Source organism: Pagrus pagrus, assembly GCF_965226575.1.
Source record: "Pagrus pagrus genome assembly, chromosome: 11".
Taxonomy (NCBI): Eukaryota; Metazoa; Chordata; class Actinopteri; order Spariformes; family Sparidae; genus Pagrus; species Pagrus pagrus.
Genome location: NC_140195.1, coordinates 23,119,739 through 23,144,319, shown reverse-complemented (window position 1 = coordinate 23,144,319; position 24,581 = coordinate 23,119,739). Strand labels below are relative to the sequence as shown.

General features: G+C 43.4%; 1 protein-coding gene across 3 annotated transcripts in view; it reads right to left on the bottom strand.

Moving 5' to 3' along the window:
• Window positions 1–24,581, bottom strand: part of mtcl2 (microtubule crosslinking factor 2) — a 102,748-nt gene that overhangs the window by 6,483 nt on the left and 71,684 nt on the right. Inside the window, exons 8-23 of one of the 3 annotated variants that reach the window (XM_084365455.1) lie at window positions 23,780–24,347; window positions 23,262–23,562; window positions 21,231–21,464; window positions 18,201–18,338; window positions 13,884–14,006; window positions 13,487–13,717; window positions 13,140–13,256; window positions 12,891–13,058; window positions 6,292–6,444; window positions 5,951–6,067; window positions 2,530–2,594; window positions 2,241–2,388; window positions 1,544–2,134; window positions 1,162–1,426; window positions 819–1,037; window positions 231–634 (exon numbers count right to left, since the gene is read on the bottom strand). In XM_084365455.1, coding sequence (XP_084221581.1) covers window positions 231–634; window positions 819–1,037; window positions 1,162–1,426; window positions 1,544–2,134; window positions 2,241–2,388; window positions 2,530–2,594; window positions 5,951–6,067; window positions 6,292–6,444; window positions 12,891–13,058; window positions 13,140–13,256; window positions 13,487–13,717; window positions 13,884–14,006; window positions 18,201–18,338; window positions 21,231–21,464; window positions 23,262–23,562; window positions 23,780–24,347 — 3,842 coding nt within the window. The remainder of the gene's footprint in view (window positions 1–230; window positions 635–818; window positions 1,038–1,161; window positions 1,427–1,543; window positions 2,135–2,240; window positions 2,389–2,529; window positions 2,595–5,950; window positions 6,068–6,291; window positions 6,445–12,890; window positions 13,059–13,139; window positions 13,257–13,486; window positions 13,718–13,883; window positions 14,007–18,200; window positions 18,339–21,230; window positions 21,465–23,261; window positions 23,563–23,779; window positions 24,348–24,581) is intronic. The other 2 variants (XM_084365456.1, XM_084365457.1) reach the window with 2 other exon arrangements.

Below are 24,581 nucleotides of genomic sequence, written 5' to 3'. Positions count from 1 at the left end.
TTTTTTTTTACATTTTTGAGTTTTAAAAATAAGATAAAAAAACACAGCACAAAATTAAGCTGAATTATCTTAATTGATTTACAAACTATCTCAAACTACCTCTGAATTGAATCAGAATGTTAAAAAATGCATTAAAAGTCATGATGGTAAACAACAGTCAGTTAATGTAAACAGCCTAAAATATGGTCCTTTTTTCAATTTAAAATAAAAATGCATCTCAATGGCCGCACCTCCAGCCCAGTTCCTGCAGCTCCTCCGTTGCTCGCCGTTTCTTTCCCTCCTCCCATGATGCTGACCATCTCCTCCCCTGCCGTCTGTCTCATAAACCTCTTATTGACAATCCTGGTCACGTTGTCGTTGCTTCCGCTCAACCCAGCCAGCGCTGCGACCCCTGCGGACATGCACTCTGGCTTGGGCTCATCGATGCTGGCCAAGACTGCCAGACCTCCGAGGGAGTCTCTCTGGGCTCTCTCCGCAGGAAGGGTGACTCCTCCTTGGGCACGGCTGCTGCAGACGTTCCTGAAGAACTCCTGGACCAGGCCTCCGTAGCGCTGAGAGCCGGGTTCAGGTGCACAGACTGAGGGTTTCCCTGCGGCAGGAGGGTGCCGTGCTGGACTGGCACCCTGGCTGGCTCCTAATAGTAAACAGAGATCCAAAACAGGTATTAGAATGATTTCCAGAAATTGTGTTTGACATCTAAATAACCACCTGAATCATGAACACTTGAAAACTAACAGAAATGGACATGGCTTAGACATAAAAACTCTTCAGTGAAGAAGGTTTATTTTCATAAAAGCCTCCTTCAGACAGTAGCTCACCTCCGTCACCCCTCCAGAGCGACTCCGTGCTTCCGGCGTGTTCCACCACGCTGAAGAGGCTGGAGAGGCCGTCCGTGAGACCGCTCAGGACGGGGCTGTCCCTGGTGGTTGTGGAGCGAGCCCAGGCCGAGCCTCCTCCTCCGCTGATGGATCTTTGCTGGAGGCTCCACAGGCTCCGATCCCTGGAGGAGGAAGAACTGTCCAGTCTGGAAGTGGAGCCTAAAGACAGAACAGTGAACACCCATGAACCTCCTCAGTAGAGCCATGTCAACAATCACAGACAACTATCACATATTGCTTGTGACCAAAACTGTTACATGCTCGGAAAACAGGATCTACTTACCAGACGATACTCTGCGTTGTAGTTTCGGTGATCCATACTTGGGCGAACAGCACGGCCTCTCGATGCGGCTGTGAACTTTATCCAGTGACGTCGATATCTGCCGGGTTCGGGCCGAGGCTAGCGAGGAGGTGGTTGATGAGGGGCGAGGAGACCAGGCTTTGGTGTGTAAGCTCGCCCCCCTGCTGCTGGGAAGGTTGTCAGTTTGAAGCCCGATGCTGACGTACTGTGAAGCGGTCTGCGTGGCTCTGTTGGACATGCCGGCCACCTGGGTGGAGAAATGGAATCGATGGAGACTGTTAAGTGTGTTTAGAGAAGAAGAAAACAAACCAAAGACCTCCCAAAGAGAAATGAGTCTGAATATGATGCATTCCCTTAAAACTACCTGACTCCCCGGTTCCTTGGTGGATTTCCTCTCCAGAGAGGAAGAGCGTATGGCCTGGCGGACACAGTTGGTCATCTCCTTCATGTCATCGCTTAAGTTGGCTGAAATCTCCCCGATCTCCAGGCCGTGGAAAGCTGACGAGGGCGTCATCCCGTCGACCAAACTGTTAGCCGAGCCTCCAATGCCATTGTTGACAATGCTGGGGATCGAACCGGTGATACAGCCACTTCTGCTCTCCAGCAGCTCCCTGTGCTGCTTGGACAGTGAGCTCAGCCACTGCTCATACGAGGACGAGAAGGAGGATGGAGCCTGCTGACCCTCCAGGGTTTCCTCTGCATCTACGTCAGAGCCATTCAGCTCCAGGGAAGAGCTCCCGTTCTGGGCCGGCTGCAGCTCTTTGGCCTCCAGGTTCCTTCTGTGGTGTTCCATGCGTCGTACAGCGGGAGGGCTGTAGTAGATCCGGATGCCGGTGCGATCTGGAGCAGTGTAGCTCCTCTGGACAGACTCCAGATCCAGCTCTGATCCCACTAAGCTGCTGCAGGAGCCGCTGGGGCCGTCCCAGGTTTTACAAGTGTCCCCAACCTCCGGGGTCTGTGAGGAGATGAGAGAGTGACATGATTATCAGTATACATTCGCCCTGCTGTCTTCAGTTTGCGCGGTAAGGAACTAGAAATGTGTAGAATCACAACTTATTCACCTCATTGGTCAGGTAGGTCCAATTTTTCCTGGTGAGGTCACCCAGCTCTGGGCGAATGAAAAAAGGCGGGACTGCAAACTGAGTCTCCTCCTCCTGGTTGGCTGTTCCATTGACCTCTGGCCCGTCCAGCTCTGATGTGGATTTGGTTCTGTTCATAGACAGACGAGGGAGGAGGAAGTCGTTTGAGCAATGATGAAACAGTCCTAAAGTCTTCGAGTTTTTTGATAACATCACATGATAAGGATTCATTTCAAACTCAGTACTGTAAGATGGTGTATTTAACTGTTACCTCGGTGATCCTGTGCCATTAGCGACAACTGTGTCTGCAGAGGACTCGCCACTAAATGACTTCGACTGTAAGGACAAGGAGAACACTGTCAGTGGAAAAGAAATCTCTCAATCTACATTTTTGCAGCTTATTAGCATTTAAATGACCTGCATCAGCTGCACAAATTGCTTCTGTAGCATTCTACGTTTTCTTTTTTTTAAAATCATGCTGGAAGACATCCACTGTGGACACATTCCTTTCATTTCCATCCACTTCCTCTGGAGCTGTTTTCACATGAGGAAGTGGAGAGCGACTGGTATAATCTATCTGTGGCAGACAGCGTGCAAACACACGCACACACATACACACACAGATGGTGATGCTGAGTCAGTGTGTTTCACACTTCAGAGGTGATCTCACACTCTGAAGCCATTTCCCCTCAGAGGAAAGAGACTGAATGAGAGAGAGAGAGAGAGAGTGGGAGCAGGGAAAAGGACATCTGCAGATAATGTGCTTAGTTGTGCAGATGCACTGATGGACTTTCACCTACAACTCACTGAACTGCAGACCAGGCTGCCCGGATGTGTACTGTTTACTGAGAGAAAGCTATACGCATGGTTGAGCACAAACGTGCTATTTCGGCCTAAGAAGCTCAATTATTTGAAAAAGCAGAAATTAAAGTCCAAACACTTAATTAGAAGTAGTGAGTTAAAGCTAGAAGAAATGGATGAATGTTAAAACTGGGGGAACAAAAATTGCTAAAATCTATTAATAAACAGTTGGAACACTAGTTAGCTAAAAGTCATGGAAAAGCGGTTTAAATGTTAGCCAAAAGTATTCGATAAACAGTTGCAACATGCTACTTGCTGGCTAAAAGTAGTGTATAAATGGTTGAAATGTTAGCTAAAAGTAGGCTAATGGATACAGTCAATAAATTGTTGAAATAACGTTACTACTCACTTAAAAGTAATTAATAAATTGTTGAAATGTTGTAAACAGTTGCAATAGGCTACTTGCTAGCTAAAAGTAGCGGATAAATGGTTGAAATACTTAGCTAAAAATAGGCTAATAGATAAACAGTTGGATAAGTTTGCAAAAAGTAAACCATGGATAAACCATTGAAATAGTAATAGATTAATGGTTAGTTAGCTAAATAATGGATGAAGAAAGTGTTGAAATAGTAAGCTAAATGTAATTGGATAAATGGTTGACAGAGACAGCTCAAAATAATAGATTTAAACAGTTTAAATAGTTAACTATATACACATGGTACATTATTAGTTATCACTTGTATCACCAGAAAATGCATCCCAATCTGATCTGGGTGGAAAAACTATTCCTTTCATATTTTTGCTCAGATCCCATTTTTTAAAAACATGACTGTAGTCTTTAGGGGGAAAAAAAATCCCTACAACCAATCAAACCATCCTGTCTCAGTCAATATTTTGTTAAAACTTTAATCTCCTCCATTTACACTTTTGAATGATATGTAACATTCCACCCCAACATCCCATTTTAACTATCAAATTTTAAAATAACTCATAATTGATTTATACGTTTTCACAAGATTTGATCTCACTTACTCCAACTGACACACTAATCCACTACACTATACTACAGTCACTACACTGACTGGCCTGATGGGGGCACTATAATCAAATGTCAGACGTCTTTTAAAGGCCCAACAGTGGGCTACAATACAAGCAGAGGAGATAGTAGATAAGATTTGTGGGTGACAGAGCATGACACAGATACACAGAGTGCCTGAGACAGAGTGAATTAAAGTATGACAAGCTTCGCTCTCCTGCCAAGTTTCCAATACACAGGACACAAGCCAGTTAATGGAGGGGGCGAGACGGAATAACGCTCCAGAGATAGACGTGAGGAAGGAAGAGACGGGCGAGACGGGGACAGAGAGGAATGAGTGGAAAGGAAAGAGGACGAGAAAGGGAGGACAAAGACGCCCTCAGACTGTAAACCTCAAAGGAAGGAGGCGCAGAGATGATGGAGGAGAACGGACTCGCTAACTGTTAGTCTGCGTCTTCATTTCTGTGCGTATTTGTGGCGAAAAAAACCCAAACTAATGACCATTTTAAACAATGATGCAATCCCTCTCTCCATCCCTCCCTGACATGCTGCAGCAGCCTGGCAGCGTCTGCGCTGGTGTATAATCAGCAGAGCGGACTGACCGTGTTTTTCCTGGTGAGCTCAACTGAACATTAAACTGCAGCTCGACCTCAGTGAGGCGACAGAGAGGTTCTCCTCCGACAATATGGCATTAACAGCCGTGTGTTTACTGTCAGCATCAACAAAGTAGGAAAGGAGGGAAAACACCAACCTAAAGACAGCAGCTGGTAACATTCATGTATGGTCTGCTCTGCCATGTGTTGACTACACAGACATTTTCAGTAAAATACATTTGCTTTTTTTTGTTGGTCCAACAATCTTCTAGTTTATAAAAGCACAGACTTTTTGAAAAGGCGTTTGGAAAAAGACACCGTCTTACTCTTTGTCTGTGTTCAGACCAAAAATAGCGCTGCATTAAAAAACACAAAGGCAGCTGCGTGGGCGTGATGCTAAAGGTAAGGGTGAAGAGATGAAATACGACCCAGGATGTCTAGTTTGGGTAATACATCAGCGGGGTTGAAGGCCAAAACACTGCACAGCAGTTTATATTACTAGAGGACAGGATTTTATAACTCTGGAAAGTTTGTTTCACGAGTTTGTCTCTCCGATATCTGTTTTTAGATTTTTACCGAACGTGGCCAAGGTGTTAAAAATCATCTGGACTTCTTATTAAGTTTTTCCTTTCTGTTTCTACTGACATTAACAGAACAGGTAGAAGTTTAGCTGCTCGCAAAATATACAAAATAACATGTCGTTCTCACCATGTACCTAAATTAATCAAATAATAAATAATATGATCTTTAATTGAACCCCACCTCCAAAAAAAGAACAGGAAAGACTATTTACTAAAATTATAAAATGAGTGTTAACAGTCACAATACAACAGTTATGTTGCTGTTACTAAGCCAGATGATGCTGCATTACTCTGCTAGATAAAAAGCCTGAGTAAGGTTCGGCTCACTGGTCTCATTAAAATGGACATAGAGGCTTGGTTTCTTGGTGCAATGCTAATGTCAATGTTTAATTAAATTTCAGAGGAACCTGGGTCGTTCGTCAGATGAGCCTGAATGTACCGAGATATGTGTACCAGGAAACGCACATCTGATCCAATGATTCGATACACTCTGGATGTCCTTCTTATCTCACACATACAGCCTCATCTTTCAGATTCCATCATCCCAAGATTCACTCGCTCCTTATCTCTTCTTTATCTTTGACATTTCCCTCGCTCTCTCTCACACACACACACACACACACACACACACACACACACACACACACACACACACACACACACACACACACTCTAACATACCTTCCCCTGTTGTGCAGTGGCCTCTCTCAGTCTCTGCTCCCACTGAGCTCTCTCCTGGCTGAACCTCTCCAGCAGCTCCAGCTTCTCTCTGCCCCAGTTCCTCTCTCCGATCTGAATCTGATTGGTCCACAGGTCGGTCACGGCGGAGAGACAAGAAGAAGGGGCAAACATCAGAGGAGGAGGAAACAAGATGCATGTGGAGTGCGCACAGCCAGAATATGACAAGGAAGTCTTTATAACTGGAAACTGAAAGCATCCACCTGAACACCAGCCACTGTAAGCTTTCCTTTCTACAGTTTGCTGTTAGCTTCCAACCCACTTTAATTAATGCTCACGTTTACCTGTTTAGTGAGGTCCATCACAGCGCCGTAGGACTCGGCCAGGAGGTGCTGGTGTTCTTCACGCTCCCTCTTCAGCGCCACCTTCAGGTCTGGAGGTTCCAGCGCATCAGTTGCAGACAGAGCTGTTGCTGCTTTGCCTGTTTTGGTCTCGAGCTGGAGAACGGAGAAAGGCACAGAGATCACGGTGATTATCGAAATCTTTGCACCAAAGATTGGGGGTCCGAAAGCGGGGATCTGTCTTTTATCAGACAAATCAGTACTGTTAGATAAGGCAGTGTTTGGCAGCCACAAAATGGGAAATTACTGATAACGAAAAGTTTGACTTTGCTTCTTATTTTCTCAGCAACAATATGGTTTATTTATTTGTTTTGCCTCTCAGAACATCACAGACCAGTCGCACCATTCTTCCCTGCTCTTTTTCCATTCTGTTACCGTGAACTAACAACTACATTGTTTGATGATCAGGCATATATTATAGCTCAAAATTCAGCTTCAGCAGGTAGAGTTGAAATGATTTAGCACACAGGGGAAAAACCCAATCAAACAAATAATTACTAGTTTTCATCAGTGCAGTTATGACTCATTTGACCACACAGAGATCTGTAATGGGAAGTCCCAGCGTCTCCATGTGTTTTATTCTCACAGGACGGGGGGGGCGTTTCATGTATGATCTCATGGATGATTTCAGGAGGAGACGCCCAGACAGGAGGCAAAGTAAAGTCTCCACACAGACTGTGAGGACTTACTGCTGCTCAGTGAATAATGCTCACCTTGTGCTGAGGGCATGATAAGGTAAAGACAGAGCGAGGAAACAATTCTCCTTTTTTTTCTTCTCCTCTGCTGCTATCTATCTTCTCTGATCTATATGCTCCTCTTTCCCTCCCCCTTCCTACTTCTAATCCTTTCTCACCCTCCCTCCATCCTTCTCACCCCTTCTCCCTCTCTCTTCAGTGTTCTCACCCTCTATTTCAAGCTCTCTCACCCCTTTTTTTTTTGCTCTTCATAAATCTGTCACAGAGCCTGCAGGTGGGTTCGCTTGAAATTTTCATGAGCGGCTCTGCTTTCCCTTTTTCCTCTGTCTGAGCCTCATAGTTCACACAGCCGACGCTACCGGGCCCATCAATTTGACAAACAGGCACACACATGCACGCACACCACCCCCCCTAGACCCATCAATCCTCTCTCTGCCTCTCTCGGTCTGCCTCTGTGGCACTGGCATCCCTATATGGTGCTAATGGAACTGTCTGGCAGCCAATCACAGTGTAACACACCCACACTTATCCCTATGGCAACATAGGAGGGCCGCTCGTTAATGATGAACGCCGCCTAACGAGCCCCACGTCTTAACGAGGTTTACTGCCGAGGCGTTACAGAGGCAGGCGATTTTACTGGATGACTGGCGTTTTATTGGCGGATGAGAGACGTCTGGTTCGCGACTCGCTACTCACCGTTGAGCAAGTTCAATTACTTGTATTTATTCAGCTAAAACCTTGGATATAAAAATTAGATCTATTAATTAAGTTGAATAATCCCAACAGAGGGCTTCAGGGTCTGGTTGTTGAACAATCTCTTACCATAAAAAACCCCCAAGACTCAGACATTGATGACATATTTTGCTTCACACTTGACACATTGCAACACTTCAGTGTCGACACAGAAGCAGTTTTTCATAGACACGGAAGAAAGCTTTTGTTTTTTCACAGAGTAGAGAGCTGTGAACAACACTGTGGAAACAAACACCAATTAAACTGGGGTTTTGAGTGGGAGGTCAAAAGGAATAATTTAATATCATTACCTCCAATTAGAGAAAAAGGCTGTTCCAGCTGCATGTTTCAGACACTGTGATCGTCCTGTGGACTACTTTTATTTAAAGGTACAATATGTAAGAATATTAGTTTGAAACAGTCAAAAACAAACAGAATAACAACGTTTTAACGTTGTGTCAGAGCCGTCTTTGTATTGTGATGCAGAGTTATCTACCGAAGTTAGCATGCTCACCAGCTAGCCCCTGCCAAAGCAGTGTAAACAAGACCAACCAGTGCTTCGAGCTCTCAGTCTGGACCACTAGCTGCACAGCTAACTGAGCTAATAAGCTAAAAGCAGCTACAGCTGGCGGTTTCTTGGAGTATAAAGTGTCATTTGCTGTTTACGTTCTTGAAAAGTGCTGACCCGCAGTCACTTAATGACAAACAACCATATAAATAACACACGATTATAGAGTCAGACAGTTATTGATCGTAGGAGAATGATTTTCAATACTGAAGCTACAATATATAAAAACAAAAACAGTCATGTATGTGGAATTACCCACACATGGTGAAGATAAATATATATGTATGCAGCGCTATTCAATGCCTTACAAAAGGATTTATATCGTCTATGTATACTAGTTTACTGTTGTAGCACATGATCTGGATACTGAAAACAATAACAGTTGAAGTACCCTCTGCTATTCTTGGCAGCAGATTATTTGCCTGCAGCAGATTTTTGCAGCAAGACAACAACAAAGTTATCTGTTAATGTTATCAGTTCACTGCACACCAGCCTTAAGCTGCTAATTCTGGTGCAAACGACAAACACAACACTCCTGAGAGACAAAATGTGTGTCAGGTTTATAAATAAAAACACAGCCTAGATATTATATAATGCGTACAGATGATACAGATGTTAAATATAGAAATGTAACGAGCTGACTGCGTTTCATGATGTGTATTTAAAACTGAAGCTCTGGAGTCCCATCTCAACCTCAATCTGGTCTTTTTCTGTCTGTGGTAATTAATCATTTATAATAATGTGTGCGTATCAAACACTAAACAAAATTCATAGCATCAGTAGCACTGGCCTACAGAAGGTTTGTTATTTTGCTAATCAGAGACAAACATTGATCTAGGTGTTTGTCATTTTGATATCCTGTATCTTTACTGTCCATAAAGACATTTGTGACCAACTTGTTTTTAATTACTGATTAAAGTTGATGTTGTCTTCAAAGCACATTAAAACTCCCTCAGTGTATGAATGGTGACCTCAAAGGAAGACTTTGACATGTTGGGAAATATGCTTACTTGCTTTTAGTACTCTCATGTCTGTATGCTAAACATGAGGCTAGAGCATTAGACCATTAGCTTAGCTTAGCATAAAAAGTGGAGGCATGAAAAGAGATACAGCATGTTGATTAGTAGTGATGAGCGAGTGCATTATCTGAATGCTGTTTAACCTGTATCCTCGTACTTATAATGGGCAGGGCTTAAACTGGACGTGGGTGGGACTAACCTGAAGATGTTAACTTAAACTCGAGATTGATATGTGTTTTTATATGATTTATTTATTTTTTACTAGAAAAGTATATCCAGAACCATGTCAAAACTGAGCTTCAGTGTCTTTCATCACAAGAGTAACTTTTTGCTGAAGTTTTCTTTATAAACTTCATGTCATGCTAGTTGATTTCCTCTAGGCTCCATGCTAATCTAAGCTAAAAGCTTACTGTCTCATAGCTCAAGCTTCGTGTTTAGCATACAGACATGGAATGGAGTATTGTGCTTCTCACTGAACCAAGACATTAACCGTAGAGGCAGCAGAAAACACTCGTATGAGTCATTCTGGACAGTATTATGTCTGATTTGGAAGAAACAATTGATACATTGACTATCAAGCTGCAGCTGCGTTTGAGCTGGACGTTAACGTCTCACTTTTTCCCTCCCCGCCCCTTTATCTTCATCATGAAGTGGATTCAACAGATGTGATGGATGTGCGATCAGAGCTGCCAGCTGCTCATCACAGGGACAGCAGGTGTTCGTAACATGTCCTACAGTCAGGATGGATGACTGATTAAGGCAAAAAAATACGGAGGCATGTGTTGTACTGCATGCTTTGAGGGCTCTGGATATCGTTTCTACTTCACTGACAGTGTTTGTTTATCAGGCTGAACGGCGAAGATAATTTCCTGTCAGGCAGTTTGACAGGTAGGACAGTGTTTGAAATTGAGTTGACTTGTTCAACAAAGCAACAGCTGGAGGAGCCGCTGCACGCTGCCAGGACGCCTGGCATCGATGTGATACGAGCTGGTGAGTGTCTATACACACACACGCACGGACGCACGCGCACACACACACGCACACACACACAAACACACCACCAGACCAAATTGATGGCATACTTTACAGTGTGCGTTGTTGGCAGAGGAGAGATTGGTTCCAGCTGTGGCATCTAGGCCAGGGTAACACACACACACACACACACACACACACACACACACACACACACACACACACACACACACACACACTTTGGTAGGATAGTTTACAGGGCAGAGAAGAGAATAATGGCTTCAGTGTAGCACAAATGTGTGTGTTTAAATTTGTTATAACTTGCAACACAGTGTGTGTGTGTGTGTGTGTGTGTGTGTGTGTGTGTGTGTGTGTGTGTGTGTGTGATCTTTGCTTAAGACACAAAGGTTTGTCTGTTGGTTTAATCTCATAAAAACCATGCAGCCACGTCATATTTAGGAAAAGCGCAGCGTCTTATCGCTTTGTGCCGCTGCTCTTTCTTCCTATTGGCTGCCAGCGGAGCTGCCAAACCAATCAGAAGACAAATGATCTCTCAAGGAGAGAGCGAGGGCAGAATCTCTCGGATCAGGACAATGATTAATGACCCTGTGAGTGTGTTTGTTTGTGTGTATTCTTACGTTTACTGACGGCATTTACCATTTTACAAAGGGACATTTAAGTCTTTGAATTTAGAATAACGATGAGGATTTTAATTAGCATAACGGGTAAAAATAGGCACCTATCATCACTTTGCAACATTACAGGCATGGAATTAGATTATATATATAATAAAGTTGTAATTAACTTCCCCTCTCCGTGCTTCTTCTCTACTCTGTGACCTCCTATGTTTCCCAGCGTGCCTTTGAACAAGCCCAGTTGAGGAGGAGTGAACTTGTTATATTCACTTAATTAAAGAAAAACAAGTAGAAAAACAAGGCAAAACTTGAGGCTGCATTGCATTTTGGTTTACTTCCTGTTAGTGTGGGTGTGACTGTAGCAGTGTGACACCAACTCCTGACATTATGTTGATGTTTTTCAGATTGCAGTAAGGATTTGCAGCTTTTTAGCTCCATGTTGGCTGCTGTAAGTGTCCGAACATGATGCGTAAGTTGGTTCTATCAGGCCCGACATTTTAAAAAAAAATTACTATATAAATCATTTTTTGGTTACGTAAGCTGCTCTTCAAATATGCAGGAACCCTATAAATTCATTATTTTTCATAATCTGAGAATGGTGGACACTATGTGCAGGGAACTTTGGATCCAAGGACCATTTTGCCTCTTAAAAATACAGTAAAACAGATTCAGTTTTGGCCCTTCAAGGAAAAAATAGATGGGTGGTGCGATAGCGTAATTTACTAACAAGGTTTTAAAGTTTTTTACATGAAACAGGATGATCAAAACTTTGGAAAGGGAATTTGATATAATATTTGATACATATTGACAACAACCATAGCACTTTGGTGAATGGAAATCATGTTTTTTGCTGAATGACCAGCTCTGCTAGACCTGCAGGTATGCAGGTTAGTCCGCATTTTATTGATGTGATCTGTCTATATGAGCGTGAGATCTGTCAGGTTAGGCTTTAAACGATAGAGGGTGGAGTATTGATTTAAAACGCAGTTTTGACAGATAATTGGCATATAATGATAGATAGTGGAATAATACACTCAGATAAAAGAGGTAGAAAGACATGAAGAGGCTTTTTTAATTGCCTAACTATAACGGGCCTCTCCTTCAGCGCTCTCTTTCTTTTTATCTCTCTCTTTCTGTCTCTCTGTGTCAATTACTGGGCGGTAACACAGAGGCTGTGTTCTATCTCTGAGGCTGTTAATTAACACTTACACAGTTACCGCCTCTGCTGCTGATGTTATGAGACAGACAGAGAGACAACGAGGGAGAAGAGGGGGTAAAAAACACATTAAAGTCATCACTCACAGCTGACAGACAGACAGAGGGACGGACAGTGAGGGGATGAGAGGCTGGAGTGCGCAGATACGCTACTTGACAGAACGAGAAGTAGAAGCTGACCAGCTAGGATGTCATCAGTTTTCAAAATCACTTGAAGATTGAGTAGAAACACTTCAAGTGCTTCTCTTTGTGTCTGTCTGTCGTCCTCCAGGTGCACTACATTGGTCCGGTTACATGCAAACAAAAAACACCTGGATTCATGAGTAGCTTCTTTGTTCTGACTCGTCAGACTTTGTGGTTGTAACTTTAGCAAACTTTTCTGCAGCGGGTGGATGATGTGCTCCTGTGCTGATTTACTGAGGAGGCTGTTTTTCCCCAATCTCTCCACCGCATTCATTCCTCTTCCTGTCCTCAATTCCTTTAGCTCGGCTCGACTTTCTCAGCTCGAGTGTTTGATGGCTTTTAAATGTCAGCATCTGTCTCCTGGCCCGGTGACGTGAGCAAACAGCTGTCATCAAATTGTGGCTTTAAACACTTCTAAATCCTGATTGGTGCACAGAATACCCACTTCAAAACGAGAAAGGGAAGTAAATTCAGCACAGATGTAGGAGCCCATTACTCGTACTTCAATCATAACAGTTCTTACCTGCGTGACCAGGCTCTTCAGTTCGGTCCTCTCCACTTCCCATGATGCCTTGGCCTTTGCGAACTGCTGGGTGAGTTCCTGGGAGCCTTGTCTCTCCTGTCGCAACTCTCCGCTCAGATCCTGCAGCGCAACCCTCAGGTCTGCCAAGGTGCTGCTCACAGCGCTGGACTAAAGGGAAAGACCAGAGAAGTATGTAAGAGCATGTGTGCATGTGTATTTGTGTGTGTGTTTGTGTGTGGGTCCACCTACCTTGATAGTTGGGCTGAGTGGCTGCTCGTCTGCAGCTGCCCTCTTGTCGGCCTGGTGGGCGGGGCTTGTCAGGTTGTCCTCCTCCAACAGCAGGTAGAGGTCCTTCAAGCTGTTCATCTAAAACAACAATCACAGAGCAGGAGTTTTAAGACAAATGGAGATATCTTCTGGGGCTCGGGAATCATTACTTAAATGAAAAATAGAGTAAAAATAGTGTATTGATTTTACATACACATAAATAAATAAATGGTCAAAATGAAAATGAGATGTCAACAGCAGAGAGTCAGCTATAGATGCTGACAGAAGACTAACAAAGATGGGAGACTTTCCTTTCCACCCACTCATACCTCCAAGACATCTTTCCACTCCGTGTCCTTCTTGCAGCCCAGCCTCCACTGTTTGAGGAAGCAGCGCAGTTTGAGGCTGAGCAGTAGCAGGGCCTGTTTGAGGTGCTGCGACTCCTGGACCAGCAGAGCCCTCTCCTGGCTCCACAGCTTCTGCTGAAGGCGAGCCTGGAGGCCCAAACTCTGCAGCTGGAAGTCCCGACGGAGCAGAGCCTTCTGGTGCTCGTCATGCAGCTGAGAGGGGAAAGACAGTTTAAGACAGAACAAGCAGGGAGGACCTAAGGCACAAACTTTGTATGTTCTGGATAGCTTTTCATGCAAGAAATGGCAGCAAATGAATAAAACAGCAGGACTCAAGCAGTTTACAAGTTTAGTTATTGTTCTTGTGCTGCAAACTGACCTGTGTGAGTCTGATAGAGGTTTCTCTCTGAGCCTGCCTCTCCTTCTCCAGCTCCTCCTGAGGTCCGAGAGCCAACTCCTCCTCATCGGACAGCTGAAGCTCGAGGTCACAGGACTGGACGGGCTGGATGAGAAAATGTGATGAGGAGAAGATGAGTGGGGGAAAAGATAAGGAAGGAGTGAGGTTAGAGTAAAAGAAAAAGAAAAGGAGAAAGTAGCAGATAGGAAAACATCGGTAGGTAAGACAAAAGGACGGAAGTAGGCAGAGATTAAAGGAAAATCGATAGGAGAGAGAATGAAAGATGTAATGGGAGGAAAAATGGGGAGGGAACAAAGAGTTAAGAAGAAATTAAAAAAAAAACGGGGGAAAGAGCCGAGCGTGAGAAGCACATAACATGGCAGTTTTGTGCTACAACACTCTTTAAATCACACCTCAGTTGCGGCACGCTACTGTACGCCCACACACACACACCAACCTCATCTCATGCACTCTCCCCATGCCTCATTTGGCTGCTGAGTGAGTGCGATCCATCGACCCACCACTGTACCGTTAATGTCCTCTTTCACCCTCCGCTGGGCTCAGCCTCTGCCCTCCATCACCCTCCACCCAGAACGCCGTCCTGCCGCTCAGCCTCCCCTGTCAGCCAGAAAAACTACTCTGACCTCTCCTCCCAAATGACTCACTCCTTGTGGAAGAGTGGCAGCAGCATCACAGGAGCAAATGTAACATTGGTAGATGACCCTGATATTACATTTCCTTAAATTAGACAACTTTAATGCCACGAAAGCTACAAATGCTCTTTACATTGTAATTGAATTAGATTGCACAGCATACCAATGCAAAGGAATACTTGGATATTTTAGGGAAGCTTGTTTTTTAAGCTAAAACTTTTGATTTCACTCTCATGTCTGTGCATTAACTGTGGAGCTAGAGCTGGTAGTCGATTAACTTAGCTAAGCATAAAGATAGCAAGCTAGCCTAGCTCTTTCTAAAGCTCACTAATTAACATGCATCTTGTTTAACTTGTACACAAACTGACATGTAAAGCTGTGATATTTGTGGTTTTTCTAATTCTTGGTAACCAGCAGCCGGGCATGGTGACTTTGTGGAGTCTCCGCAGGTTTAGCTAGCTTACAGTGATGACAAGGTTCCAGGAAGTCACTGCACGCTGAGATAAATAGTTATATTCCCCATTAAACCACAACTTTAGCGGTGCTGGTAGGTGTGTTTTTGAATTTTGGAACGAACCAGCCTTATAGTTTCTTAATGTTAAGCTAAGCTAAGCTAAGCTAAGCAACTCCTGGCTCTTGCTTTATATTGAACAGACAGATAAGAGAGTATAGATCTCTGTGTCTAACTTTAGCCAAAAAAAGGGACATTTACACAAAATGCCAAAATGTCTCTCTGTAACTTCAAGTGTTCAGCCAAAGTTTAAAAAATAAAATCACATTTCTTGTTTGTTTAACAAGCTCAGCTTATTACGACTCATATTTACGTTTTTGTGTTAGACGCTGACCTCCACCTCTTGTAATTAAAGTCCACATAGGGAGGAGGTGAGGGGACGGATGGTTGGGTTGAACAAGCACATGCGTTTCACCCAGGAGACCGCTGAACAAAGGTCAAAGTTATTCTTATTTATGAACGTAGTAAAGTTACCTTACGTAAATGAAGTTACACCCAACCAAACTGGTACAGTGAAGGTCTGGTAGCTGCACGGTTCATGTTGTTTTGTTAACGGTGGTATTGACAACTTGGGAGTCACAGGCAGTCGAGCTATTCAGTTGTTTGGGTATCAAATCAATTTTATTGTATTATTTATGATGAATATTTACTGAAAGCATGACGATGTGTTGTGTCTATGTCAAGACCCGTGCTCGATGACCGTGTTTAGCATCCCGCACTGTAGCTGGAGAGGCTACACCCAAGTGCCGGGTGGATGGACAGACTGTTTTGCCCAGAAATAGTGTCGGTTCAGCTGTGATACAAACTCTAACAATGAATATTGAGGGGTATGAGTTATAGTATAATGCTGAATACAGAGTGTGTATAAACACTGTGCTGCTGTGTCACTGCTCCACTCAACACACCTGTCTCTGCAGAATATCTGACTGTCTCCTGTTATCTCCCTCCGTCTCTCTCTCTCTCTCTCTCTCTCTCTCACCCTCTCAGGCTGGGATAAAGATGCAGACACACACACACACACAGCCCAGGTTACCATGGAGACACACCAGCAAAAGGTCAACCAAACAAAGGTCTTTTCTTCCTGTCAGTCCCACATCTGACGGTGAAGTCACTGTTTGTGTTTGTTTACGACACTGTGTTGCTACCATGAGTGGCCACCGCTGCACCACATCAGTTACTTCCAGCTGCAGCATGTGTGAGTTTATGTCTGTCTCTGTGTGTGTGTGTGCATGAATGAGCCTTTAATTAACCTTTGCAGAGCAGCCTGTCGCTGTGTGTTGGCCCAGGAAGAAGTGATGTGTGTATACACAGCAGGGATGTGTATAACAGGCTCATTTTCAGAGCTCTAATTGGGGTTTGCATCAGATTTTAGTGACCTAAAAAATGAATCCATCCATTACAGAGTTAAAACAAAAATGCACCAGAATTAAAGATGATGACATTTTGGGTTAAGGTTAGCATGACTGTGCCTTGGCATGGTTTGAAAAAGGGCCACCGGTGGATCAGCAGGTGCACCCTGGGATTGCTAATGCTGAAAGTGGTATCGTAGGCTGCAAAATCTGTCCTCACAGAGTGGTTTTATTGTCAGTCTGGACATGAGGGCTCAGTGGCATGAGGTTGTTTCACCAGCATTGTTTGACTGACGTCATGTATCCCCAGATAACCCCAACTGTAATTCAAACATAACATGGTGATGCTTACTCAGAGTACGTTTTCCGACTTACTTTTTACTTTAGCTAAGTACATTTTGAGTCAAGTACTTTTATCTGTAAAGTAACAATACTTTTACTCACAAATAGATATTTGTGGAGTACATGAGGTTATGTAAAAATCACATCTCCTGGCTACAGCTTCATAGTTAACACACTCACATGAGAGTGGGATCAATAGTCTCATCTGAATTTCGGCAAGACAGCAAGTAAGAATATTTCCCCAAAAGCTGAACCTTTCCCTTCTAAAAAGAAATATCTCATCTCATTTTCTTTCCGCTATTTCCCTATTGGGGTCGCGGGGTGTTGCCGCTTTTATCCCCCCTTTTCGGGGGGTTGCGGGGCTACTGGGGCCAAATCCAGCTCTCACCGGGCGAAGGCCAGGGCACACCCCTGGATGAGACGCCAGCTCATCCAGGGCCCTCTGATGGCAGAGGCTGCCTTGCAGCTTGCAAGGTGCCAACTGCACATCAGGAGCAGTTTAGGGGTTCAGCATCTTGCTCAAGGATGCTTCGGCATGTAGCTCAGTTCCGCCCAGGGGAGCCGGGGTTCGAACCAGCAACCTTCTGGCTGCTGGTCACCTGCTCTACCCACTGAGCTACAGCCGAAATATACTTCAGTTTATTTTATCAAGTTAACTTACTTACAGTTACAGTATATTTTCCCTGTCTACTTTATGTAGTAGGTACACTAATATTAAGTATATACTACTAGTAGTATCTTTAAGTGTACTACTACAATATTGCTCGGTACTAAACTGGCCCACTCTTTAGTTTATAAAGTATACTTCTGAGTATACTTGCAGTGTAAGAGTAGTAAACTTTGAGTACACATCTAGGTTACATCAAAGTTTAATTTGTACTGCAACTATACTGTGAACTTGTGTCAGCACATGGATGTATACTGCAAGGTTCAATATACAGTATATACTGTACTTTATCTTTTAAGTACAAGTACACTAGTACCTAAAATATAGTTTAGACTTGCCTATATACTTGTCAGTATATACCAAGTATATTTAAGTATAACTTTGTTAAGTACATCTCTGATAAGTACATAAAAAGTAAAATGAAAGGATACTCTCTTATTTTTCATTGAAAGGAGTAAACTAATAGCACACTTGAATAAACTTGTCTATTGTACGGGTTCCTTTGAATATTTTGTCTTGAAGATGGGACATCAGTTAATTTAGTCACTTCACCATAAAGGCTGCTAAAGCTGACCCCTCAGTGTTTATACAGTATGTCTGTGTGTAAGACAAAAAGAGAAAAAGAGAAATTTGACATTAAAGCAGTTCACGTTGAAAGTATTAGCCAGCTGTCAGCTCTGAGACCGACTCGGGCTGAGATTTCAGGCCTCTGCAGGTCTCTGATGTGTGTGTTTGTGCCCGCCGTGATATGAATGATTGTCATTTTCAGCGACTCACCAGTGCATCATCTGCCTCCTTCTCTCCCTGTTCCAGCTGGCTGCTTTCCTGCTTTTGAGTCTCATTGATGTCTGATTGGCTGTTCTCTTCAGTTTGACCTTTCACCTCCGCTTCTGATTGGTCCCTATAATCAGGCTGCTGCATGCATGCATGGGCAAGTTAATGAAGAAGAAAAAAACAAACAAACAAACAAAAGAAAAAGAAAATCGTAGAGAGAGGGAGAGACAGGGGAGGAGGAGAAGTTATGGAACAAAAACAAAAAGGAGGGGAGTGATAGAAAATAAAGGAAAACAAGACAAAACAAAACACAACAATAAGAATAAAAAACAATTCAACCAAAAAGGTGTTCATCAATATGACGACATTGACAAAAATGAAAAATGAAAACAGAACTAGTCGAGTATGGATCTCACAGGACGAAGAAAAGGATGTAGAGGAAAAAGAGCTTGGTCAGAGAGGAGAAGGAGAGGGTGGAGAAAAGGAAGAAAAGGAGGATGGAGGGTAGAATGAACGGCTGAGGGGAGGAGGAGGAGAGAAAAAGGAAATGGAAGAGGGAGGAAGGAGCGACGGGGGAGAAACAGCAATGGGAGAGAAGGAAGAAGGGGAGACGAATGGGAGGGCGAGAGAAGGAGTAAGGCGGTTAGAATGAAAGGTCAGAGCGAAGGGAAGAAACGAGTGCGGATGTGGATGCAAAGACACAGGAAGAAGGAGAAGTGGAGACGAGGGAAGGAGAGGAATGTGAAGAGAGCAAGGAGGAGTCAGAGCCAAGTGGGAAGGTTGAGGAGAGGTTGAAGAGGAAGAGGTGTGAGGAGAAAGGAGATTCAGAAGGAGGGAAAGGGGAACGTGGAGGTGAAGTGCAGAAACCGACGGTTATGGTGCCCGTGCAGAGGGAAAGAGGGAAGGAGGAAGGGACAGGAAAAAAAGGAAAAGGGAGGAGAGATCGGAGGGGTGTTGGGACTCAGAATCGGCCTCTAATGGAGTCTAAACATTTTTATGTATTCTCTTCAAACAGGCAAATTAGATTAGAATAAAAAAAAACACAAATTGAATTAAACAAGTTTCTCTTGCCTCGAAGGTAATTCACCAAATTGCAGAAATGTCCATCCTAACAAGTGAATTTAGTCGAGTATTGAGTCTTGAAAGTCTTTTTAAACAAGCGAACAAAGTTGCCAGAATAGTAAGATGAAGTGCTTCAAACATGACTTCATTTGCTCCAGAAAAAAATATGGACTTCTCATCAGATTTGGTGTTTTTTTAAAAGATGTTCCTGACAGTCGAATGTGAGGGAATAATAGGTTTATAGAGAGACACACATGATTTGTAATCCTGTTTGGATTGTGCCATGAATCACACATATAATGTAATGTTGGTACATTTTAAGGACAGTTTTGCAAGTCAAGAAAGTTACAGTTTGTCATAAAGAGTATAAGAGTAAAAGTATTAGTTATTTTTGTGTGATGCTGCTCAGTGAACTACAGTACGTCACCTACACCAACATGGCCGTCACCTCAGCAAAGAATAAAGGTGAAAATCACAACAAGTCTGGGCCATACTGACAGCTGCAGTTATATATGTGGGATCAACACTACTAGGCTAGGATCATTTTTAAATGTGACGTCACTTACTCAACTGCTGGGTGTGTAGTCTTTCTAATCACGTACTTTTAAAGTCTTATTGTGACTTTTTTCGAGTTGAAAATGATCTTTTGAATCGGACAACGTCATATCTGTAAGTCATTACACAATTTAAACAGAATCCAAAAATGAATTTGTCTCTCGCCATTCACTCTTGTACATACACTGCTGTTTCTGAAACAAGGTCCCGTGGTGGTCCACTGGAGGGACTTTGCCTCTCTATGTGCTTTTTTTTTACAACTTTGTGGATCTCAGACTGAATTTTATATGGAGCACTATATAGCTGAAATATACAGGATATAAATAATAAATCACTGACAATCAACTGCAACCCAAGGATTTCCCAGTGGAGCCTTTCAGACTGAAAATGTGATTCATGAAGGATGATTGGAAATCTATTTAGACCGAGCTCGCTGTCTCATCCGCTGCTTGAGAAATCTGTGTGACAATCCCACGCGGGGGATTTAAACACTTTAAAGTGGTTTTGTATTCTTTTTTTCTAGTTTCTACCGATAAAACTCCTCTTATCGTGAGTGCCAGAGACTGTAATTTTAAAATCCTTGTCTTGCCCAGTTGATTTACAGCACAGTCGATAGAATCTGGTGTCAGGAATGCCTTAATAGCAGCAATACCGACTGCTAGACCTTTACATTTTCATTCATTATCTCTATTTTTAATCAAAACATTCAAACCCAAGCAGCATCAGATAATGCTTTTAGGCTATGTTTATTACTGGCTGTAAGAATAAATGTGATAATGCTACAAATGTGAGTAAACCGATGGATGTAAATATACGTAAGAGAAGTAAATGTTGCTTCATTGTGCTCCTAATAACCTCACAATGTCCATGAGACAAACAGGCTCCATTTGAGGCCTAAAGCAGCATCTAAATACCAGGTTAGGAGGCAGTTTAACAGCATGCAGAGGACATGGGTGGCATCGTGTGGAGATGTTTACGCCAGCAGCTCAAATCTGAATTCATCTGATACAGCAAAGGCATTTTTTTTCTCACAATTTTACAGAGATGTTTGTCACTTAAGCGTTTCAGGATCATTTAGAATTTGTTTTTCTTACCAACAGATCTAAATGGATCTCAAGTGCCTTATTTAATTTCACACTTGTCTTTAATTTCTGGCGATTCATCAGATTTGAGCCTGTTGTGTAAATCCACTCTCCGTTGTGAGGAGAAACTTAAGCAGCATGATCGGGAGTGTTATTCAGCCAAACTAATGGTAAGGCACTGGACAAAACTGAAGGACAGAAAAACAAACTAGTGACAACAGAAAGTAAAAATCCAACAAAAGTAAAAGCTTGAAAAAAAAACAGAGACTGATCATAAATGACAGAGACAGAGTGACAAGGAGTGAGGAGGAGGAGTGAGTTTCCTGTCTTGTACCTTCTGCTCGGCAGTGTTCAGTCCTTCCTGGCCGTCTCCAGAGAAGGGGAGGGAGGCGCAGGGTGAGGCCAGAGGAGACTCCCCTTCCACCTGAGGGTCCCTCCCACCTGCTGGGGGTTTACCCAGGTTGTCTACCTGCTCCACAAAGGCCTGTAGCTGGGTGTGGAGGGCCTGGAGCCTGCTGGTCAGAGCACCAACCAGAGGCCGGTCCGCCAGGTCAGACAGCTCTGAAATCTGGGGTACAGAGAAATAGCAGGATTTATCACACAGTCAGTTATTATTGGCTGTAAGAGGGAACAGCTTGGGCTGATAAATGATACGTTGTGGGGCTGATACTGCAGGTGGCTGAACCATTAGTTCAAGTGCCAAAACAGAAGACAAAACATTTGTCACTGAGGCAGTGCTCTACACGCTTTCTAGTTTCTGTACTTTTATTTGATCCAAAGAAATAAACAGATCCATTGTTGCCTTTTAAAGGCACAGTGTGGTAGAATATAGATTATAATATCATAATTATGGTTAAATCAGTGCATAATCACCTGAAACTAGGACTTGTTGTGTTTTCGCTGCCTTAGAATGAGCCTTTAATATCTACAGAGGCACCACCATGTTTCTACAGCAACCCAGAAAGGACAAACCAAACACTGGCTCTAGAGGAGGCTACGTTTTTTGTGTGAGACGAGGAGTGATCAGTTGAGTGATCAGACGAGGCTAAATCCTAAACAGGAGGCCTTTAAATGTTGTTACATTTGGGTTTAGAGTGACTTAATAAACCAAGACACTGACTTACAGGTAACTTATTCACTAACATTTTTGGTGACTTTTAGTCCTGAAACTTCAGAAAGTTAAATTTTTCTGCTAACATTAAGTCACGCTGTACTTCAAAAGCTTTTTTAAACCTTGTTTTTCCTAAACTGTACTGAATATACTTAATCTATTGTTAATAACAACATGCAGACATCATCAAGAAGGAGATACAAATACATAGAAATAAATGGCTCTTTATGTGCTCTTTATAACCTTATCATGTGCAATAAACTACTCATGTGCGTACTCCCCTCTCCGACCTGATCTCCTTTTTGGACGATCTCCAAGAAGTCGTTAGCTGATTAATAGACGAACTGATCAACAGAAATCTGCCGACAACAGTATTTCTCTGGTGTTAAATCCCTCCTGTGAACGCACCGATTGTGATGTGACCTCTCCTATTAAATGTCGGCCTACTTATGCTGTTGTTTCATACAAGCTTGTTAGCGCGCCTGGTCGTTGCGTTTTTCATTCGGAAACCACGTTGGTTTCCACAGTTTCAAAAAGTGAGGTCTGTTTTTTGGGCAACTTAATAAAAGATACTGCAGCAGACTGGGAGAGAGAAACAGAGGCTCGCCACTATTATGTACTGTAGGCAAACTTTCAAACCAATTCAGGAAAAAAGGTACACAGCCATTCTGTGGGAAACACTGAATAGTGCTGCTTCATTGTTTAACTGCTGAAAGTGATTTCACAGGCAAAAAGCCAAACATTTTCTGCTACCAGCTCCTCAAATGTGAGGTTTTTGTTGCTTCTCTCTACTTCAAATAAATGTCAACTGAATATCTTTGGGTTTTGGACTGTTGGAAACAAGTAATCAGAAGATGTCAGCTTGGGCTTTTTGAACTCATGATGTGCATTTTTCTCTATTAAATGACATTTTATAGACACAATTATTACTTTGTGCATAGAGACAAATAATCAGAAGATGAATCAGTGAGGAAAATAACCACTGTTTGCAGGCCCGCTGTTATGTAGATGTGTATTGATATATAACACATCATTATATCATCACTGAATGAGAAATATAGACTATTATAGCAAAAATTATTTTTAAATAATGCATTGGATTAAGTCTAAATAATAAAAAACACATCTTCAGAGTTCAAGCTGATTTCATTAAAAAGGATTTATAGAGTCACACAATATGAAACTCTTTAAAAAAGAAAAGGTTTCATCCGACAGCACCGAGAGAGAACACCACACAAACCGGAGGACAGGCACCTGACTGTGAGGCTGGGGTTTCTCCAGGTCACACGGCTCTGCGGCCTCGTTGCTGCAGACCTTGTGATAGATGGATGGGGAGGAGGAGAGGCAGTTAGACTCCGGGGAGGTCAGGAGCTGTATCGCCGTGGAAACCAAGCGAGCCTGGTCCCTCATGGCCAGCAAGGCATCATGGTCCTTTTGCCCCAGGCACCCAGGGAGTGAGGTTGTTGCGTCAGCGTTGTCCTCGATCTTCTTTTTCCGTTCTTTGATCTCCAGGGCGTCGTTCTCGCCCCCTACTGGCTCTTTGCGATGCGGCGGACTGATGGAAAACAACAGAGAGAGCACAATCAGGACTTCTCATTCACGTTGGCTTAAAAAATCGGACTGAGAAGTTTGTTCTTGACCTTCACAGAGGTATCAACAAAGTTTTTGAGTTAATAAATAACTTCCACTCACTGAAGCATTCCCAGTGGAAAAGCAAACTGCAGAAACACATTCTCACAGGGGAAACTGACAGTTTGAAAACACAAAACTACCTGGTGGGGAGGCACTCGGCTGAGTCTCCAGCCTCAGCGTCCGTCTCCAGAGCCAGTCGTAGTGAGGAGGAAGAGGAGGAGGAAGGAGCGTGGTAGGATGCCAGGTCACAGCGCTGCAGGTTGGACAGAAGCACTCGGTTCTCATACTGCAGCTTCTTCATCTTCCCGCTCAGTTCTCCAATCTGAAGCCTCGCCAGTCTTAGCTCCTCCTCCTGGGCTGGGGCGTCTGTGCTGATAAGCACCGCCCCTTCCTGTATGGAGTGCACCGGGCTGTCGTTGAGCAGCCCGTCCGTCAGCGACGTTAACGAATTGGACGACAGCGCGGACGGCGGCGGTGGGAGTTCAGATTTAAAGCGGTTAATCTCGTTCATCAGGAGTTTGTTCTGTTCCTCCATCTCGATTAGAGACCTCCTCAGTAGCTCCGCCTCCTCCTCCACAAACTGGAGGTGTCTCTGGAGCTCCATGACGTTTTCAGATGACGCCCCACCCCCGAGTACCATGGCCCCTCCTCCTAGGCCAAGACCGACCCCCAGACCACCACCGACACCGGTGAGTTCTTGAGGACCATCTAGGGAAAAGAAACAATGAGAGGTCAAGCCAGTTAAAGTTTATTGAATAATTAATACACATGTTAAATTTGTCAGATATGATCTTAAAGGAATAGTTCAACATTTTGAAAAATCTGTTCATGCCAAGACTTAGACGAGAAGATTGACACCACTTGCATGTTTGTATGCTGAATATGAAGACAGAACCAGCAGGCGGTTAGCTTAGCTTAGCACAAAAACTGGAAATAGGAGGA